Source organism: Chiloscyllium plagiosum, chromosome 36, assembly GCF_004010195.1.
Source record: "Chiloscyllium plagiosum isolate BGI_BamShark_2017 chromosome 36, ASM401019v2, whole genome shotgun sequence".
Taxonomy (NCBI): Eukaryota; Metazoa; Chordata; class Chondrichthyes; order Orectolobiformes; family Hemiscylliidae; genus Chiloscyllium; species Chiloscyllium plagiosum.
This window is the reverse complement of record NC_057745.1, coordinates 13,223,416-13,245,178: the sequence shown is the minus strand read 5'-3', so window position 1 is coordinate 13,245,178 and position 21,763 is coordinate 13,223,416. Positions and strand designations below refer to the sequence as shown.

Here is a 21,763-nt window from a genome sequence, read left to right as displayed (position 1 = left end):
GGCAAGTAAATGGATCACTCAAACTGTGAATTCCCTTCTGCATTATAAATTACATGGTTCATATAATCATTCAGAGTCAATAAGCAATCTGCTGCATATATGTTTTTTATGATTATTGTCCAATTTGAACCACCAACAGCAGCTAAAAATAGTAATGAGAGGTAAAAGTCAACATAATCAATTAACACACCATTAAATGATCATTAGTAAAATTGTATTCACTTCATAGTCTAATGACTTTAAAGGATATTTCATGTGTCTGGTGATTTATAGCTGTCAGAGCTTAAAATCAGAGGCTGATACACATGCAGACAGACTCACATCCCAGTATTCAGGTTCCATACATTAAAAGCTGAAACTGCAATTCAACAAAATTGTTAAATTCCAGTTTCCAACTATAATGTCCTTCAAAAGTGAATTGATGACCAAGATAAAGAATGATCTGTCAGTGTAGTTTCAAAATTGGAATGTGTGCTCGCTCAGAAATGCCAGCAGCAACCACAACACCAATTTCTCAGGACATATTTTATTATGCAAATTGAGAGAATCACCTCAAGAGCTGATGGAAAGACTTACCAAACGGCTGGAAAGCTGCTGTTTGATTTTGAAAAGTAGATTAGATGATTTAGGTTTTAAACAATGGACAAGAACATCACAGTTTGCAAATGTCCTACCCTTGAATAACAACTGTTTAATACATAAATTTAGCTCTATGGAATCTATATTCTCTGTCACTGTCAGAATGTTATATTTAAAGTTAAGAACTGCCAAGTGTGCTTAAAATTGCAGCCTGCTAAATATTTCGCCTGTATATGCTATGGCGCCTTTAGTTATATGTATTTTTCATGAGTAACAATTTTCAGGCAGCTTTAAATTTTATAAAAATGTCAACACAAAGTGGAATTACTGAATGAATTAATGAATGATCAGACTAATGTCTTTGTGGTATTTTAATAAACAATGAGATAAAATATTCACAATTCTTCACTGACTACTGAAACTATTTTCTTTCCCCCACAAGATTTATATTTTAACGCTACACACAATGACATGGCCGCATTCTATCACAGGAAATTAAACCATATTTTACTGCATTGTTATCAGTGGAGCTCAAGGTTAAAGAACAACAGTAAACATTTTCCCTGACTCCAGTGTAGCTGCAGCTTGGCAGTCGACACAACGCACTTTGAGTTGGCTGCGAAGCCAAGTTTCCCATTGAAAACAATGGGGAACAGAGCTCCCTGCCATGTTGTTTTCTGTGTATGTAGCTTTTCAGTAACTGAAGAAAGTTTTACCAGGCTTGCATTCAATAGAATAAACTGTTAATGTGTAATTAATTGCAATGTGGATCCTTTTGGGGATGGCCATATTAGTTATTAATGAAATCACAATAACCTTAAAAGGTTGAAGCATTTTAGTTTAGATCTTGCATAACATTTTTTAGTTGAAGAATCTGGCAATTATTTCACATAATGTCATTGTACCTGAATAAAATTTTGAACAATATGAAACACATCACTGTTCCAAAAATGACAAAACCTAAAGATGCATCAAGATTGAACTGCAGAAGTGCAATACTTATGGATCTGATTGAGGAAAAACTTTGCAAATAATTTTACATCACCCTGTGGTAATGGGGAAGTAGTAAACTTAGGCATCAGGTCTGTGCCCGTCACTTGCCTGTTGACTCCCTTGGACACTTCACCCCAGAATATTCTCAGCCTCAGATACATGGCAAGGCTCTTATTCACATTGAAATACATCGAGTCCAAAGAAACAACATATATGGATAGTTTTATGTCATCTATTAATAAAATGAGAAAAAAAAAGTTCCCTTAGATATTCTTGTGGAGGTCCACTTGCAACCATTCCCATCCCCAGTAATTACAACCATTTCCCCTTTGAGATTTCAATCTAACCAATGTAATATCTGCTTTATAATCCCACAAATCTTCCTATCTTCCAGTAAGAACAAGATTAGTGTCTGTTCTACCATTCAATGATTAAACATGCCTTGATCATCTATTCAACATTTTATTTGAAATTCATTATCTATCATTATAAACAGACCAGTCGTTATCCAATATTCTGGTCATTTCTTCAAATTGACAGAACATTTAGTTGAGTCTATTAAAGTTATGAGGGGTCAAATGGTTGGGAATAACCTATTTCCTTTCACAGATAGGTTATTAAACAGGTATAATAGATTTCAATTAATTGGTAGAAAGATTGGAATTTTGTTCCAAATTATTTTCACCTGGAGGATAGTGTGAATCTGAAATTCACTACCTGAAAGTGTCAAAAAGACAGAAATCTTCATCATTTTTAAGAAGTACTCAAATATGCACTCAAAATGTAGTAATCCAAAGGGCAATGGACGAAAGACTAGAAAGTTGCATTAGGCTGAAAGCTATATCTTGGCTAACACAAACATGATGAGCCAAATTAAGTGCCTGTGGGTATCCGAAATACAAGGAGAGAATTGATATAATTTGAGGCGATCATGCAATCACATGACGAAACCACTGAAAATAATTTCTAAGCTAAGAAACCAGGAAAGCTAACTCATCCTTCATAACAGAGTTAATAAATGAGCTGGCCAGTACATAACTAGCTTCAGTTCACTGAGGTTAAGGAAGGGAGGATTTATTAACCAGGTTTCCCATTCCTACTTATTATTCAATGTTTCAATTTGGTAAGTGTCTGTGTATTGCATCATTTGTGGACAGTGTCAAGCTTTCTTGATGCTCAAACCCTCATGCTACAGTCAAAAAGGCTGTAAATGCTCTACATTTTGACTCAGACATAAACAAAAACTGCTTAACTGGTGAGGCATCAGAAGATGGCTTCTGTTCATGAAGTCAAATCACAGCATTCAAAGGAAGGACTGAAAAAGTCAGAGAAAGAGAAGAAACAAAGTTTTTAAAAAATCCTTTTGGAGACAAAAAACTCTTTGTGCTTCCATATTATATATACATTAGAGTATTTGTTGCTTTTGACATTAGGATCAACGCTTCCCTCTCCCTATACCTCTCCCCAGCCCCCCTTCCCTCTCAAGAAAATATCCAGAATCCTTCACCTTGCCGTTTAGTATTCACTGTGGTGCAACAATCCCTGCCGACACAGCCAGTACTCTGTTAAATCTCTCTAATCTTCCAACTTTAGTAATAAGAACCATCTGTTCAACATTTTGACATAGTTCCACCGTAGGAACAGAGGGAAGAACTTGGAGAGAAAAACGGCAAAATACACCCCCTGCATCTGCTTTTTGGTTGCAGTTGGCAAATATCTCCTCTACGTTTGCATATCTGATGTTGCAACTAGATCCTGGTGGCAAGATCATTTAGCCTTATTGTGCACAATTATCAGCTCAATTGCACCTACACTGTATATAGAGTCATAGAGTCATGATTAGATTAGATTAGATTAGATTACATTACAGTGTGGAAATCCCTTGTAAAATTGCTGTCTTTTGTGTACAGCTGTCAATGTTTTTTGTAAACTGGTTTGTAATTTGTTTAATAAAATAATATAGAGTCATAGAGTCATACAGCATAGAAACAGGCCCTTTGGCCCACCCTGTCTATGCCAACCAGCAAACGCCAAATTATACTAATTCCATTTACCTGAACTATGCCCTGACATTTTAAGTGCCCATCCATATGCCTCTTAAAGTTGCAAGAGTATCTGCCTTCACCACGCTCTCAGACATCAAGTTCACCACTCCCTGGATGAAACCATGTTTTCCCAGATCTCCTCTTCTAAACTTACGCCTCATCTTAAACTTACAAGCGGACGAGTATTCTGCATTAATAAAATCCAAAGGTCATAACAGACAGCAAGAACTTGAAGTCCAGGTTTTGCCCAGAAATTGCCTTCATTGCAAAAGCACATTAGCCATATTTCCATATTCAATAAAACAAAAATCAATAACATCTTGGCATGACTTTTTAAAATATGAAAATAGTTGTTGAAAACAATTGACTTATATTGAATTGGTATAGCATCAAATAATGTTTTTTCTTCCCAGTGGAAGACGTGTTAATGTGCATGATCAGAGCCGCGGATTGTTGATGTTTATTGTTCGTGTTCAAAATCATGAAGAGTCTGATCCCATTAGTAGAAGGGTCAAGAATCAGAGCAGGCTAATTTAAGGTGCTTGGGGAAAAAAGTGGCAGTGACATGAGGTAATTCTTTCTTGTACAGTGAGTGATTAAGATCTGGAATGCACAGCCTGACAGTGTGGCAGAAGCAATCAAAACCTTCAAAGGGCAGCCAGGTAATTACCAGAAGAGAAAAAAATAATCGTACAGGAAAAGGCAGGAAAGTGGGACTAGGTGGGTTATTTTTGCAAAGAGTCAGTGGGAACACACTGACAGGACCTCCTTCTGTGCCATAACCAGTTTGCAATTAAAGAAAAAATCCGAGCATGCATTAGGCATTGTTTTCATTGGAAACATCTCTCACTGTTGGGCACTTGTTTATTAAAATTCTTATTGAATGAAGCAGATATAAAATGTAGAATGGGAAAATTAAATTCACTCGAAAACATTTCACTTGAAAAATGAGAGGCAAAGAGAGATATCCTCGTACATTTTCCAAACAAAACAAAGAAGCAGTGATGGGATTGGTGATGGATGGCTGAATATCAAAGTCAGACTCTGCAAATTAAAGTTTATGCCCTATGTAAATATAAACATTACTAGTACATACTTTTGAGTTGTTTTGGATAATTTTGCAGCAGAGGTGAACTTGGGAAGGAAAAGAGTGTTTTATTCAAAGGATGTTGTAATTCACACAGATTTCAAAAATAAAAGGGTTTGGGACAATAGGTAGTTTTTACAAAGCACTCTGGTAGAGTTTCATTTCTTCAATAACAAAGAGAAGGTAATATCCTGTCTGAAAATAATTGTGTCCTGTTCGCCATCAACAATGGTATGATATAATTTTATCAACATGGTAAATGCTTCAAGGTATCTCCCAAAGGAGGGTAAGTGCACTGAATAGCCATAGAACAACTTGGGAAGGTGTTGGAAATCTGAAGGCCAAAATAGGGTTTGATAGCTTCTTGGATTCAGTTGCATTAATCAGTTCTGTGAAGGGTTTGAGCAGTTTATGATTCACATTGCTCTGTACCTGTATGATGTGTAACAGCATGTATTCCCTTCAACTCTGAACAGGCCAGTGGTGAATATTGCAGTTATTTCCTCAGTCTTTCCAAACAAAGACTGAGGGGTAACTTAGTGGAATCAGTTTGGTGAAAGAAAGAAACTTTTTTTTCCCCAGAATATACGTGACCAAGCAATAATACCAATTCAAGCCTTTTCAAAACTTTTGCGATATATACTTCCCATGTCAAAAAAAAAACGCAATATCCCCCAAAAGAAAAGGGAGATTTACTTTATTGTATCCTTTTCCTTCAAGTCAGCTTTTAGCTAGAAGTTAAATTAACCACTCTCTCATAATTTACAGCATTAGTTAAATCCTCCCAGCTCGAAACTTGCTGTTAGGAATTTTTTTTCTCTGTCTGTCTTAACAATGAGTGAGGAGAAAGTGAGGACTGCAGATGCTGGAGATAACAGTCGAGAGTGTGGTGCTGGAAAAGCACAGCAGGTCAGGCAGCCTCCGAGAATTGACGTTTTGGGCATAAGCCCTTCATCAGGAATTAAACAATGAGGGAGAGGATCAAACTGTGATCATTAATAGAGGCAATGGAGCACTTGACTGATGGCTGAAGAGCTGATGAGAGCCCTGTATCACTTTTTAGGGGAATCCACTAAGTCTCAATCAGACCCTTGCCAAGGATGTCACCTGCCAGGATCTGTCAGCCAATTAAAGATAGGCATCTATTCTTAGCTTGACAGCACCACTTTGGAAGCGGTGGTAGATTCTGGTAGTGCCAGCATCACTAAAGGATCTTGGCAAGGTATGAGTCACAAGGGTAGAGGGCTCATCATTAAGGGCAGGAAGTGGCATCTCAGAGGTCCTCTGACATATTCCAAAAAGTGCATTCCTCCCTCCCAAAAAAGGGTTTTCTTTTCAGTCTTGTTACATGATAAGTTCACCAATCACCTTTGGGTAAATGTCAGCATTGGCAGATGAGTGCCCCTTAAGTGGTGGTTAATTCACACAGCCACAATTGGCAGTGTCGCTGAAAGGTCATCCATTAGTCTTCTTGTCACAGTCTTAGATGGGGCAGAGCTGGAAAGGTACCATGGTCCCCACCCACTACTGTGTCATTTGATTAAATTACAACCTCCACAGGGGAGCACTTAAATTCCACATAAAGAAGGTGCATTGTTTCATCTATGGCGACAATTATAATTCATTATTTATATTTCATGGGGAAGTACTTGAGCATTCAGTTGCCCATTGTCTGTTGTTTTAACTGGTATGAATATTATGGTTTTCCTAATTCCTTTCAGCTAGAAAAACATCAAAATATCTCAAAAGTCAAGGATCCTCTAAATAGTCAAAGAAAAACAGTAAGGCAGAAGAATTCATGTGGATGGATAGCAGAGGAGGTAAAAGGCATCAAAATCTTAGATTGGTAACAAAGCCGCATTTAGATTTTAGTGGCAATAGAAGTCTAACACCTTAAACTCATATAGTGCCTATGTTGTAATGGAAGCGTCCAACATGATTGAACAGGAGAATCACAAAACCTCAAGAATAAGGCGGGTGAGAGACCAACCAGGAGTATACTCAAACTCGTGGGTGGCACCGTGGCTCACAGCACCAGGGACCCAGGTTCGATTCCAGACTTGGGTGACTGTCTGTGTGGAGTTTGCACATTCTCCCTGTGTCTGCGTGGGTTTCCTCCAGGTACTCTAGTTTCCTCCCACAGTCCAAAGATGTACAGGTCAGGTGAACTGGCCATTCTAAATTGGCCATAGTGTTAGGTGCGTTAGTCAGAGGGAAATGGGTCTGGATAGGTTACTCTTCAGAGGGTTGGTGTGGACTTGTTGGGCCGAAGGACCTGTTTCCAGACTATAGGGAATCTTTCCACACTGTACGGAATCTAATCTAATCTAATCTGAATTATTGAGTATGTTTGAATTGATGAGTCCAGAGGTAATGAAGGCATGAATGAAGACTTCAGCAGATTCCAAATTACAAGGTTTAATAACATACATAATCTTTAATCCTTATCTATCTAAAGAAAGGAAACCATGTGAACAATCAACACAAATACAGAGTAAAATGTGAGTGATTTACCTAATGAAGGAGTTAGTGAGAATATGAAAGGAGATCCTGAGAAATAAAAAGTAACCTTTGAGAAAATCTGAAGAATGGCTCTCGATAAAATATTATTTTGACTCCTGATGAGCAGAATTGATGATAGAACATGGTTCTCTGTCCATTATACAAATACTTTTGCAGCACAGTACTTTTGAGCTGTACATAAGTGAAGTTACTGTTGATGGAGGTTTCAGGCAGAGTTAGATTGATTTTCTCCGTCGACTATATAATAATAACACATCGAACATTTATAAATGGAAATGGCATAGAATTGATTACTTTAAGTTTTACCTTAAAGTAATGGATTTTTGCACATGAATAATTTTTTTCCTCTCCATGGGAGAATGTGGATTCTGGCAATACATATTAATTTTAACTATTAATAATATTGCATGATTACAAATTTTGGATTTCCAAATAATTCTCTGTACATTGTATTATTGATCAAATGTTTTCAGTTTGTGTTAGTTGCTTTAGGCCATCTACACAAACAAAAGCAGCTGACTGTGTTGACAAGTATATTTTTTTAAAAAACAGAATGCAGCTATTAATTTCAAATCTTATTGACATTAAATTAACACCAGACACAGAGAATTTGATGTTAAAATTATTTTTGTTGAAAAAATAATAAGGCACTTGTCTTTACCATGTTTCCGCAAGTTTTAATGTGTGTGTCCCTGTGTGCCGTATGCAAAGTTCAACTTCGAAAACAATCTTTGACCTTAACACAGTAGGCTACCAGTGCTGTGTTTGTCTAAAATGTTTGCCTTGGTTATGTTGGCAGTGGTACTAATCTATTTGAAACAAATAATTTAACATCACCATCAAAAAGGTGGAAAGAGGAATTTGAGACAATATCAAATCCCGCAGATGTGTGATTATGTAGAACTTGAATTCCACTATCTCAACTGGATATTGATGCAATTTCAGTAACAGTGTGCAGCATTGATCCCACTCATTTTGGAAAATTAACCTTCCTTGTAATATATCACTGATAGATAAACCTGATTATTTTCAGCACTTAAGGACAGTCCATTCCTGCCAATCTAATTTTCTGGCAGTGCCTATGCTCTTTGGGATGTAAATCATAAACTATATCAGTGATTAGATGTGGAGACTACATGTAACATCTCAAAGTTTATGGGTGACAGAACACCAGATAGGAATATGAGTTGCAAGGAAGCTCCAAAGAGACCCCAAGGGAATTTGGACTGGTTGAGTGAATAGGCAATAGTGTGGCAGGCAAAATATGATGTGGATAATAGTGAGGTTATCTACTTTGTTAGGAAGAACCCTGAGAGATTGGGAAGTGATGATGTCCAAATGGGACCTAGGCGTCCTTGTACATAAGTCAATGAAGTCAAAAAGGTGGATCAAGCAATTAGGAAGGCAAATGGTGTATTGGCTTGTCACAAAAGGATTTGAGTAAAGGAGTATGCAGGTCTTGCTACAAATATATAGAACCTTGATGAGACCTCACCTGGAATATTTCGTGCAGTTTTGGTCTTCTTACCAAAGTAATGACATGCTTACAATAGCGAGAGTGCTGCAGAAATTCAACAGACTTACTCCTAGGATGCAGGACTGTTCTACGAGGAGAGATTGCAGACACTGACTTGTGACTCTACAACTGATATCTTTGAAGAATGCAAAATGTTTAAAGGAATTAACAAGTTGATGCCACTGGAAAATCTTTTGAGGTAAATGATTAGCCGTGATTGAAAATGACAGAGTAGCCTTGTGGGGCTGAAAGGCATTAGTCCGAAAGGGTTAACTTTGAAGCTTCTGTATAGCTCCACTCACAGATATGTATGGTAGCCTATGGGAGGAGCTGGTCAGTTCTAGTTGCCTGTTGTAGTTGTTCCCGTCTACTCATAACCATGTCACTTATGTTAACCTGGCATCCCTGAGGAGATGACAATATCTGTTATGAAGTCTACTACCAACCTATGCTATTCAGTCCCATAGACTAGTTTACCAGGAAGGATTAGTGGCTGCATATCTACTCAAAGGAGATGTGAGCAAAACCAGGTACTAACTGTGGTCATTTCCTGCAGCTCGAATTTTCTATGTTTCTCACACCTTTTTTTTACTTTACAGTTGTGCAGCCAAATTGGTTCTTTGTCTGCCAACTACACTTGTTGCTATAAAGCAGCCAAGACCTCCCAAAGTTCAAAGATGTGCAGGCTAGATGGTTTAGCTGTGGAAATTCAGTCTAACAGGAATAGAGTATGGATGTGTGTCCAGGTGGGAGGCTGTTCAGAGAGTTGGTGTATACTTGATGGGTTGAATGGCCTATTTCCATACAGTAGGAATTCTAGTGAAAGCCACTGGAACCATACACCCACTAAAGTACTCACTGGCAATCGACTGAATCTCAGCTAACCAGTGATTTTCAACCATTTATTGCCCCCTACCCAGGAACACTTATTAGGTTCCTGGACCCCCCTTTCAAATAGGGATGCAACACAAACAGATAGACCGAACATAATTTATTATTGAACACCCTGTGGCTCCCTTCAAATGTGCCAGGGCCCCTAAGGCGCCAAATGGTCTCCATTGAGAATAGCTGATTTACATCATGGAGTGATCCTGCAGACTAAGGAAATAGGTTTTTGTGAAATAATTGCTCTTGAGTTTGTCCTTCGGGCTTCCACATTTTGCAGGAGAGTTCCTTCTGTATCACTTGCTGACTCAGTGTTTATGAGTGGGAGAGGAGTCTGCAGAGATCATGTTCCTGAAGCAGTATCCATAAAAGTAACAACATGCAACAGCACAGGAAAAAGACCTATCCCAGTTTAATTTCTGTCTGGTGAATGCAGTTGTATGTTTTATGAAGGCAGTCTTATTAACTTCAATGCAATGTGGACTTAAAGGATTTGTAGTTCTACATACATGAGCAGCATTAGTACATTCTTCTTGATGCTTTTTGCAAAGTCGTTACAGAGAGATGTTTCCACAGTTTACTGCTGTCTCCTCATGTAAATACAGCTGGTACACATGGAGCACAGTCAGCTTGGTGCATAGGGAGTGCAGAGCTTGGGATAAGCTAAAATGGTAGAATTATACTGGTCAGCTTCTTAAAGTCATATTTGCATTTTCTCTTGGCAACAAAGTTAGAAGTCGGCATGTTCTGAGTGGCTGAGGTGAGGGAGCATATGACTGACGTTCAGAAGGTAAGTGGACCAGTCTTGGCAAAGTCCTTGAAATGATGCTGTCCAACAAAATGAATAGTTTTTTTTTGTTATTCTCTGATGTTATATGCACCTAAAGAATTCTACTTGAACTTTTAAAGGGCCACTCAAACTAGTCTGGGAGCAAGGTATGTGGCTCATCAGAAATCCTGAGTACAAAGAAAATAACACAAGTTGTGGTATGATGAGACCAGCAGTATGGACCAGCCCAGGCACCAGTGCTCTGTTCAAACCCCTGAACCAATTATAAATTCCAACTTTCTGCTCCCGGCACCTAGTGTCTCCCTAACTACCACTGGGATTTCAATGTTGCTTTTAAGCATAGCCTTCGTCAGTTAGTTCTTGCCATATAAAGTTATGAAGCTGCTCCCAGAGGGGAGGTTGTAGCATTTGCTGAAGTGCCCTTTGTAATTATACATGCTTTCAGATTTTCTCAACATTATCGGGAAGCATTTTAACTGTGGAAACTCACTTCCTCACAAACAACTGATTACATTTCAGACAGCTAAATCCATTTGGGATGGGAGGTCCAAGACTTATTTATGTTCAACAAAACAACCATACACAAGTTAGGATGACCAAAGAAAAACTACCATGAAGATGTGTTGGGTAATACACTTTCGTTGAGAATGAATCATAAGATATTCCGGCACAGAGTTAAGCCATTCAGCTTCTGCAGTCAGTTTCTGTCCACAAGCCAACTGAAGCATAAAATGGCCTGTACTTGTCTAACTTGACCCTCTTTGAAGAGGAAGGTTATATTTACCCATTTTAAATTCCACTACCACTATGCCGTTAGTGACTGGGAGTGTCAGAGGCTGAGTGGTGACCTTACAGAGGTTGATAAAATCATGAGGGGCAGGGTTAGCTTGAATAGTCAAGGTCTTTTCCCCAGGGTAGGGGAGTCCAAAACTAGAGAGCATGGGTTTAAAGTGACAGGAGAAAGATTTAAAAGGGGCCTAAGGGGCAACATTTTCACGCAGAGGTTGGTGTGTGTATGGAATGAGCTGCCAGAGGAAATGGTGGAGGCTAGTACAATTACAACATTTTAAAAGGTATTTGCATGATTATATGAATAGTATGGGTTTAGGAGGATATGGGCCAAACGCTGGAAAATGGGACTAGATTAATTGAGGATATCTGGTTGGTATGGACGATGAAGGATATGTACAGCTCCAAGACTCTATGACAAATGTTTGGAATATTCAGAATCTTTGATACTCTTTGCTAGCTTGCTTCGGAAAATTCAGATGTAACCCATCAAATCTCAGTTGTTTGTCGACCTTGTCTTTCAACAATATCTTTTGTATTATTTCTTGAATTACTTCATTCACTAATTGTACCATATCTATCCCTGGGGGATTCAATGTCAATGTCTATCTTCTGTACAGAAATGAACATTAAGTACTGATTTAGGATTTCTCTCACTTAGCAACTTGGGAAATAAGCGTAGGGGTAGTCTAGTTAGCTCATTGTAGCTGATCTTCTCAATGCCATTTTCCTGCACTATCCCCATATTACTGTCTCCATCTTCACTACAACTTCTTACTCTCATTATTTGCTCCTATGTTAAAATATCCACCAAGCTGCCTGCAGAAAACACTTCCACAATTTTTAAGAATCTCATATGCTTCCCAGTCATCCTGATTTCCAGTTTTATATCTTCATTCTATTTGTACAGCCTTTTTATGAAGTTCTTTAATGTTTATATTTAATATGTAGCCTACACATCTAAGAATATTCTACCATATGATACTAAATCATCAATTACACTTATCAAGGTGTCTGTGCTCTCTCCCAGCTTAACAGTCTTCTTTCTGACTTACTTCATCTCCTCAGGTCATTCCGACCTGTTATGGCAATTCTTCCAATTAAAATCTGCCTTTGCCTCTGCTTGATCTCACTATGTGGTTTACCTTCTGTTGAAACCTCAGCAATACTTCACTGTGCCAAGCTTTCTTTGTACACACGTCAAAGTGAAAGGCCTGTCTCCTGCTGCTACCGGAATAAAGCAAATGTAGTGAGAAGACAACAAGGTGAATACAGTTAGGGATAGATAGATAGGTACATCGACAGACAGACACACTACCTGGCCCACATTGCAGGACCAAAGACAGGAGGGATCAAAGGGAATCAAATACAATGTATGTCATTGAACTACAAGAGACAATTGAAACAACACAAGGATGAAACAATGACAACAGGGCAGAAGGAAAGGTTAACCATGAAACTAGGTGAATGAAGCAGAATAATAAAGATTTTGTACATTTTTGAAAACATCTACAAATCACAAGAAGGAAGTGCAGAGATTGGACCCAAGCATTCTCCCGATAAGAATGAATTTTATCAAGCCACACAGGGTCTCACTCACTAGCTGGGGAACTGGTGGGGAATGCCCATCACTGCTCTGGATGCTAGAGTTCCAGTGGGTGCTCTTCAGACATTTAAACCGTCTCTGCAACCGAGGTCCTATCCACTAAGAGCTGCTCAGGCAGGTAGCTCATCATGGTGCCAGGGGGAATAATAGCTGTTAGTGGTAGTGCACACAACAGAGGCCCAGGCCATGGTGAGTTCAAAGGGCAAAGGGGCATGAGGTGGCATGGGGATGTTGCAGAAGGGGAGGATCAGGGGCAGGGAAAGATGGTACACTGCTGCCCTACTTGTAAGTTGATCCCTCCTCAATTGGGCACCAAGTGCCTTACTACAAGCAAACCCCACTCTTCCTGGGGGGCCACTGGTAAACTTAACAGGATTCCTTAGGATGGCCTTCCAAGGGTGAAGCAAAGCTGCAGCATTTCCACTTAATGTCTGTGCTACCACCGAGTCACAGTGCACTGTGGGTAATGGGTGCATTAATGAACCTACTGATGTGCCACTGCCAAAGACCCTGGAACCCTGTAGCAGTCCCCTCTGTTCTCCAGTTTAATTGGAAGCAATTTGCCACGCCAGGAGATTGGTGCATAGCCCCTTCCATGGTTATCTGTGAGCTTGGCAGCTGTGTTTGCCCTTGCATGGACTAAGTTAGATACAGCCCATGGTCATAAAAGAATAAAAGGCAACCTGCCTGGAGTTGGATGCATGAAGCAATGTGTGTTGAGAAAGAATTGCAAATAGCATCCAAGCCTTACTAATTAACTTAATCCAAATGATCGTACTCCCAGGCCACAATAATTATATTTATTGTCACTCCTACAACCAGCATTCATCATTTTAAGGAGTTTTTGTTTTTGCAGCCCTCTTTGAATCTAAAATCCACGGCTCCAGAAAGCTGGAATGCATCTCCATCTTCCTAAATTGTTGTGAACACGAAGGAAATTTTGTACTGGGTCATTTATCTAAAGGACTGTGTCAGTATGTGAATTCCCTCCATATTGATGTAATGTAAATCCTGTTATACCTATCTTATTTCTAACTTATTTTTAGATGCTGTAGTAAAGCTACTACTTTTCTTTTAATCTGCTTTTGTATCCAAGATTTGTAGTGAGATGCTTGTACCTAAGATGGCACCATTAAAATAGCCATTGTAAAAACTTGTCACTGTACTCCTGTACCTGAGTACATGTGACAATAAAAGGTATTCTAATTCAGGCCCCAATCATTCCTGGGTTAGGTGTCCAGAGGTGGGAGGATTTCCAACTCCATGAACTTGACCTTTCAGAATGACTGTCTGAACTCCCCATTATTTCCTCTGGTGTTATCAACTGGTTTGAAAGTCAGGCCAGGTAACCAAAGCACTCTCATTCATATAAATACATTTCAACAGGTGTTGACAGTTCTTGACACTTCTTGACAGGTTGGAAATTATTGTTAGTTTTTGACACTTCTTGGCATGTCTTGACAGTTTGACAATTCTTGACAAGCTGAACAGTTCCAGAGTTTAATGCACCTCTTACATACAACCTTCTCCATAGTTAACAATCCCAAAGGCCTCTTGACCCTTGTCTCCAAAGGATCCCTGATCCAAACCCACAAAGGATTCCCTCCCTCCATAGAATCCATGACGTCCACCCCAAAAGACGTCCTGGGATCAACATCCTCAGAGGTATCTCAGTTCTCCACAAGGGTACCAACTATTCATAAGAAATGCATTGAGAGCACAGATGCTGTCAGCTGGCCAGATCTCCACAATCTGAGTTCTAGATACCATGGACTCCAATATCCAATTGAGTTAAGGCAGCTGATCATTTCAATAGCCCACTGCATTCGCACACATGAAAACTACAAACTGCCCCAAATCTGACCTTGTAAAAATGGGAATTGCTGAGTTCAGGGACAAGACTTAGAGTTTCCAACATGTTCTGCAATTTTTCTTGGCAATGCAAAAACTAGGCCTTCATCTCTTTTAGCAGCTCCACTATACTATTTCAAACTGAATACCAAATTTGACTTCATCTATTTTCTACTGACTTCAAGAATATAATCCTAGTAAGTAGATAAAAAAATTATACAGTATCTATTCAGTTCAACATGAGAACACAACAATCGTAGACATATGTGAATTATTGATAGCATCTGCAGAAGGGAAAAATTGATCAGACTGTCTATTGTATGCTATTAATGTAACTCATTAGGCGAGTAACTCATTAGGTGGTGACTTTAGTCACATCAAATCTACCACAGCTGCTTTTTTGTGATGTACCAGCTAAATTGATGGACTTACACATGACTGATTCTAGAATCATTTTAAGATAGTGCAAGAACCGAGATATTTTTAAATTGTTAATTCAAAACAAGCGTGCTGCTTTCATTCTGGAAAATCTGATGGTTTTGGAAGGCATAGTAAATCTTCTATTGCATTTTTTGAGGTTGTTACGCCTCACTGGTGTAGCATACTGGAAATCAAGTTGTGTTATTCCCAGGATCATCACAAAAGTTAACTATTTTATCAAAAGCATGTAAGGCACCAAATTATTGTAAAATAAACCAAGGCTAACAGAAAATACAGCATAAACACACACACATACACACACACAAAGATGATCTTTTTGCTCATCAGGATATTTTGTCCATATCATTCTAATGATTGGTACAGTAATTGCAAAGTCTCTTAATTACTGGTTAAAGGCCAGTTTACAGCAACTAGCGAGGGAAAATAAACTGGCTTTCTTCAGGTTTTAGATATTTAACAAGAGAGAAAGACACCCTATGTGCTCTTGAAACAGTCTGCAGGCTTCTGCAAGTATTGTTTATACCCACAACCTGTTCAACCACCCAAGAAGCCAATCAGACAGTTTGGCATCCAAAACTGGTCACAGGTCCATGCACCAATCAATAATATGTTGCCGGTCAAATCTACAGTCTCCATCCCCTGCTGCTTGGACAAAGCAGCAATGCAAACACAACTTACAATGAGTTTCAGTCACATGGTTTTTCAAAGTACAACTACTTCCACAGTCCTTGCTTTAAAACTGTTTTTTTCCATTTCATTCCATAATCAAGCATACTGCAAAATAAAAAGGTAATCTTGGTAGATCGCCACCCTTGTAAGATGAAATGCCATTTGAAAATTACTTTCATCAAAAGATATGTGATACACAAACAAGAAAATATGAGACTTGAATCCATTCATCTTTTCTTTCCCCTTATACTATCTGACATAATCTTAACATTTTTCAAATCTTTTGAACATATTCCATCATTTTACATACCATACAATGCATCTGCAATTGTTATCTTTTCCAGAAATAGTCATAGAAATGTACAGCACGGAGACATACCCTTTGGTCCAACTCATCTATACTGACCAAGTATCCTGAATTGATCTAGTCCCATTTGCCCACATTTGGCCCATATCTCTCGAAACCCTTCCTATTCATCAACCCATGCAGAGTCCTTTTAAATGATGTAATTGTAACAGCCTCTACCACTTCCGCTGAGAGCTCGTTCAATACATGCACCATCCTCTGCATGAAACAGTTGCCCTTTAGGTCCCTTTTAAATCCTTTCCTCTCACCTTAAATCTGTGCCCGCTAGTTCTGGACTGCCCCACCCCAGGGAAAAGATCTTGTTAATTTACCCGATCCATGCCCCTCATTATTTATAAACCTTAATAAGGTCAGCTTTCAGCTTCTGATGCTTCATGGAAAACAGTCCCAACCTGTTCAGCCTCTCCCTATAGCTCAAACGCTCCAACCCTAGCAACATCCTTGTAAATCTTTTCTGAACCCTTTCAAGTTTCACAATACCTTTCCTATAGTAGGGAGACCAGAATTGCATCATATATCCATAACAATATGCTTTAATCATGGTCTTGAGAGTCTGATAGTATTTCTCCAAAGTTACCTGAGTTTACAGATGATATGCAGTTGATTTCAATTCTTTTATACTCTATTGTTGATGATCTCCTGGAAAATATTAGACAAAATCAGAATCCTAATCAGACTGTAAATCAATTGATAATCCATAATGAGTTAAAAACAGAGAACTTTTCCACCCTGGTTGTAATGGTCCTTAAAAGAATAGCTTCTGGGAATTGGGTTGTCATATCTGTAATTGCAGGATGTACTAATGTCCTGCTTTCATTTTCAGTAATAGTCCTATACAATCTACTCACACACAACTGAATGCTTTTAAAGCTGGTATGGAAATTGAAGATGCTGCTATGATTACATGTTGAGGTTTTATACCACGTGACACATATGATATAATTTACAGAACTGCACTCTTTTGGTCATGTTAAATACCTGTCTATCGAAGCTTGCATTTTTCATTATCCTTTATTTCCTGCCTTAGAACTTCCATGTACTATTTGGCAATATCTCCTAACAATATCTGGACAGTATCACTATTTGATGAACAACCATCCATTTTTTGACCTCAGGTCTATGAGGATATCTCCTTTTCCTCATCAGAACTGCTTCAGCCTCAGCTTCACTTAAGCTACTTGTGCTAACTCATGTAACTGTAGATCTGCTTCCAGAGCCTCACCTAACATAAACATGCTGAACACTTCTTTTGAATTATCCTCATTCCTAAATAGTGATTTGACTACCCTAACATCTTCTTGCATATTCCTGTGGTGATATAGTCTATTTAGTCATTGCTCTGGTCATTGCACATAATGTAAAAAAATAGAAATTTCCTGTGCTTCATCTGCCAACTTAGAGACCTTGGAGTGCAGGTTCATAGCTCCTTGAAAGTGGAGTCGCAGGTAGATAGGATAGTGAAGAAGTCATCTGGTATGCTTTCCTTTATTGGTCAGAGTATTGAGTACAGGAGTTGGGGGGGGGGGGTCATGTTGCGACTGTATAGGACATTGGTTAGGCCACTGTTGGAATATTGCGTGCAATTCTAGTCTCCTTCCAATCGGAAAGATGTTGTGAAACTTGAAAGGGTTCAGAAATGATTTACAAGGATGTTGCCAGGGTTGGAGCATTTGAGCTATAGGGAGAGGTTGAATAGGTGGGGGCTATTTTCCCTGGAACGTTGGAGGCTGAGGGGTGACCTTATAGATGTTTATAAAATCATGAGGGGCATGGATACGATAAATGACAAAGTCTTTTCCCTGAAGTAGGGGAGTCCAAAACTAGAGGGCATAGGTTTAGGGTGAGAGGGGAAAGATATAAAAGAGACCTAAGCAACATTTTCACGCAGAGGGTGGTACATGTATGAAATGAGCTGCCAGAGGAAGTAGTGGAGGCTGGTACAATTGCAACATTTAAAAGGCATCCGGATGGGTATCTGAATAGGAAGGGTTTGGAGGGATATGGGCTGGGTGCTGGTAGGTGGATCTAGATTGGGTTGGTATATCTGGTTGGCATGAATGGGTTGGACCGAAGGGTCTGTTTCCGTGCTGTACATCTCTATGACTCCATGACTCTTAACTTCTTCTGCAGGACCAGTCTTCTTTTGCCTAATACATATATCTGGCTTTTTTAAAAATAACATGACAAATGCCTCTACAGCATTTTCCTCAAATTTTGATTGGGCCTGTATAAACGTGAACAACTCCCCACAAGAGTCTGCATTTGCATTTGACGTCTCCTATTTCAACTGCATTAGTTTAAGTCAATTTTCATATTCTCTCGCATTCTCTTTCTCTTGTAATTCTAACTCCAGTCATCTCATTTCCATTTCCTGTCATTTTAATTCCATTTGCCTTTTTTTCTGCCCTTTGGAATTCCATTTCGATTTCCTCCATCTTCATCTCCAGATCTTTCATTTTCTCCTAATGCTTAAACTGCTGAAATCATAACTCAATATTAGCTGATTCTATGTGTAACTACCCAAAGTATCTCCCTTGTATCTCTACTAAATCCAAGTATTATGCTAGTACATCAATTATTTCTTCCTTGCTTGCTTTGTCAGGCAATGCTACCACTAGTTTACCTGCCAATTCAATCAGGGAGGGTTTTGAAAGTTCACTTAAGACAATCAGGTACTATATGACACCTGTAGGAAAATAACTCTACTAGTTAAATCACTAACCCCCTTATAATCTACCCCACACACAAACATACAGAAGAAGTATTGGGGTTATGGTTGGAGGGGAATAAAACTACAGGAAATCCTTTGCCATTTTCAGAGCAATTTCTTAAATGCAATACACATCCAGGAATGTTCCTTTATCTGTGCTGTTTACTAATACTACATCCAAATTCTTGTTGTCTGTATTTCAAAATAGTCCAGATGAGCTCCCTAACTTTGTCACACCTTATTAGGGTAGTCCACTGGAAATCAAGTTCCCTTGAAGTTGTTATAAACTTAAGAATTTAATCAAAGTATTCCAAGTCTTCAATTTATCTGTCATTTAGACCCAGGCTAACAGAAACACAAGGAGAAAGTGAGGACTGCAGATGCTGGAGATCAGAGCTGAAAATGTGTTGCTGGAAAAGCGCAGCAGGTCAGGCAGCATCCAAGGAGCAGGAGAATTCTCCTGCTCCTTGGATGCTGCCTGACCTGCTGCGCTTTTCCAGCAACACATTTTCAGCAGTAACAGAAACACAAGCCAGGTTTCTGTATTAACAAAAAAATACTATTTATTACAAACAAATGGATTCTAACCATGGGAGAACAACTATGATTTATTGACAAATAACTCTACTAGTTAAATCACTAACCCCCTTATATTCTAGGACACATACAAACCTGTACAGATACAAACATACCAAAGAAGTATTGGGGTTATGGTTGGAGGGGAATAAAACTGGGGAAGCAGTTCACTATCTTTTGGCTTCTCAGGATGTTCTGTTCACCAAGTTATTTTCTCCTGCTCCTTTTCACTTCTTCTCAAGAAGTACAGGCAATTGGTACATTAACTGTAGTTACTAGTTAAAGGTCATTATAGCAACTGGTGAGGGAAATATGTTGGTATTCTTCAGGCCTTTTACTGGAGAGAAAGATACACTCTGGTACAGCAATCCGAAGGTTTCTGCCAGTATCATGCACATCCACAAGCTGTTCAATTACCTAGGACTCAATCAGATAGTTATTGTTAGGCTAACACCCTTTGTCATCTACAACCTGTCACAACCCCGGACACCAATCAACAACCTGTTGCCAGCTGAATCTCACTTTATACCTCACACTTCCTGAGGCCAGCCCATTGGCAAACAGCCTTCTCCACTGCTTGAACAAAGCAGCAATATTAACACAACTCACGACTTTCTCGAACTTGATATTTTTTAAAGTATAAAATTCCATCCACGAAGCTTTGGTTTGAAAATCATACTGTTGTCATTTCAATCCACAAAATCAAACATACAGAAAAATAAGTTACAGTCTTTGCAAGGCTCACGTTTATGTTTACAATTTTCACGTTAACAGCTGGTGCCTTACACTTCAAGAAAGGATGGTATGCAGCACTTATCGGGCATATCGTCTTTAAATAATTAACAAAGGAAATTGTATCGGCTGAGTCCCATCATAAAAATACTTAAAATTTTATTGCAATGTGTAGCATAACAGGAAACCAGTGCAGAAGTTTTCTTGCATGCTATGGTGGCTGTTGAAATATGTGAAAACATTGCAAATCCATTTAGAAAAAAAATGATTTTGAAACCATCCATGGCTTGTGAACTGATTAAGACAAAGGCTGCTGCCAATTCTGAGAGGCTACTGCCAACTCTAATGGCTTTGAGCCTCTGTGTCAGCGAAACAAATGGGACGTAGGAAACTAGAAACCTTAGCATTGTAAGGCTGTCTCAAGCCGCGACTCTGTCCTTCAAACTAATGCAAAGTTTCACCAAACAGCTGGTCATATCTAGTTAATGGTCAGAAAAGTTCATTGAGTTTTATTTTTTAATTAAAACCGCCTCTGCTGAGCACTAAGTAATGCATGGTCGCTTAGACAAAAAAAAGATTTATTACTTGAAGCTGGAAAATGGGCTGATGCTTCAGTCAGAAGGAAACCTTATGAGTTAAGCTTGAGAAGTGACCAGCGATGCGGTTGCTGTGCTCCCTAGGAAGGTGGGGGGACGGGGGAGAATAAAATTAGGATCGTTACTCATAAAATTACACTAAGCAATGCAGAAGAGTAGCCGAAATTCAATTATGACCAGATGCAATTTGTACATGTTGACAGCAAGAATCAGTCCTGATCCTAAGTTGGTTTATAACAAAGTCCACATTTTCCTTGTGACAAACCCATTCCGGCCCCACTGAAGTACTACTCTGTTAAAGGTTTTACAACAGCCTCATTCGAGGTTGGGGCCATGAAAGGGTCACTGAGAGCTAGAGGCCCCACTGTCGGCAGCCAGGGAAAGACAGCAGACAAAAAACTTCACATCTTGAGCTTTAAAGCCAGTGCTGGAGAATGGACTAGGGGGTGGGACCCCTGGGCTGGTGCAGGCTTATTGGTAGGCAGCCTGCTGCTCTCTTGACGGATTGACTTCAGATGGATCAAATTACACCATTTGCTGTGCATTAGTTTGTTTTTACCCTTGCGTGTCTCTGACTTGCAGGAGTTGAGAGTTTGAGCGTTTGCTGTTCGGAGGGATTATTGGCAGGAAAATAACTTTTGGGAATATTTAGGTGACATATGAGGTAAGGTTTTATTGCAATGACTGTGTGACACATCTTTGTACGTAGGTTTGCAAATTAAGACCAAAAAAAATATCTTGTTTGTAGATTGCTAGACCGTCTCGGTGAATGGGGATGGGGTTGAAGTGTCCTCAGAAGCGGCTGACAAGAGAGGTGCAGAAATAGCACTTCGAAGCGCTATTTTTATTCGGGAATCGGTTGTCCTTGGGGGTTTCTGGAAAGAATACCGAGCAGATGAATCGGTGCTGCGATTGTGTATTTGCAAGATGAAACTGGAGTGTATTACAGACAAGAAATTGCACTGAATGTTGGAACATAAACCCTTGTTTGTTTTCAGAGGTACAATG

General features: G+C 39.2%; 1 protein-coding gene across 10 annotated transcripts in view; it reads left to right on the top strand.

Moving 5' to 3' along the window:
* sema6dl (sema domain, transmembrane domain (TM), and cytoplasmic domain, (semaphorin) 6D, like) overlaps positions 1–21,763 on the top strand; it is a 294,450-nt gene that overhangs the window by 224,292 nt on the left and 48,395 nt on the right. For 3 of the 10 annotated variants that reach the window (XM_043677358.1, XM_043677353.1, XM_043677347.1), the window contains exon 1: positions 21,074–21,232. The exons of 4 other annotated variants lie outside the window; for them this stretch is intronic. In XM_043677358.1, coding sequence (XP_043533293.1) covers positions 21,089–21,232 — 144 coding nt within the window. In that variant the 5' untranslated portion in view covers positions 21,074–21,088. 3 more of the 10 variants (XM_043677355.1, XM_043677356.1, XM_043677354.1) reach the window with 3 other exon arrangements.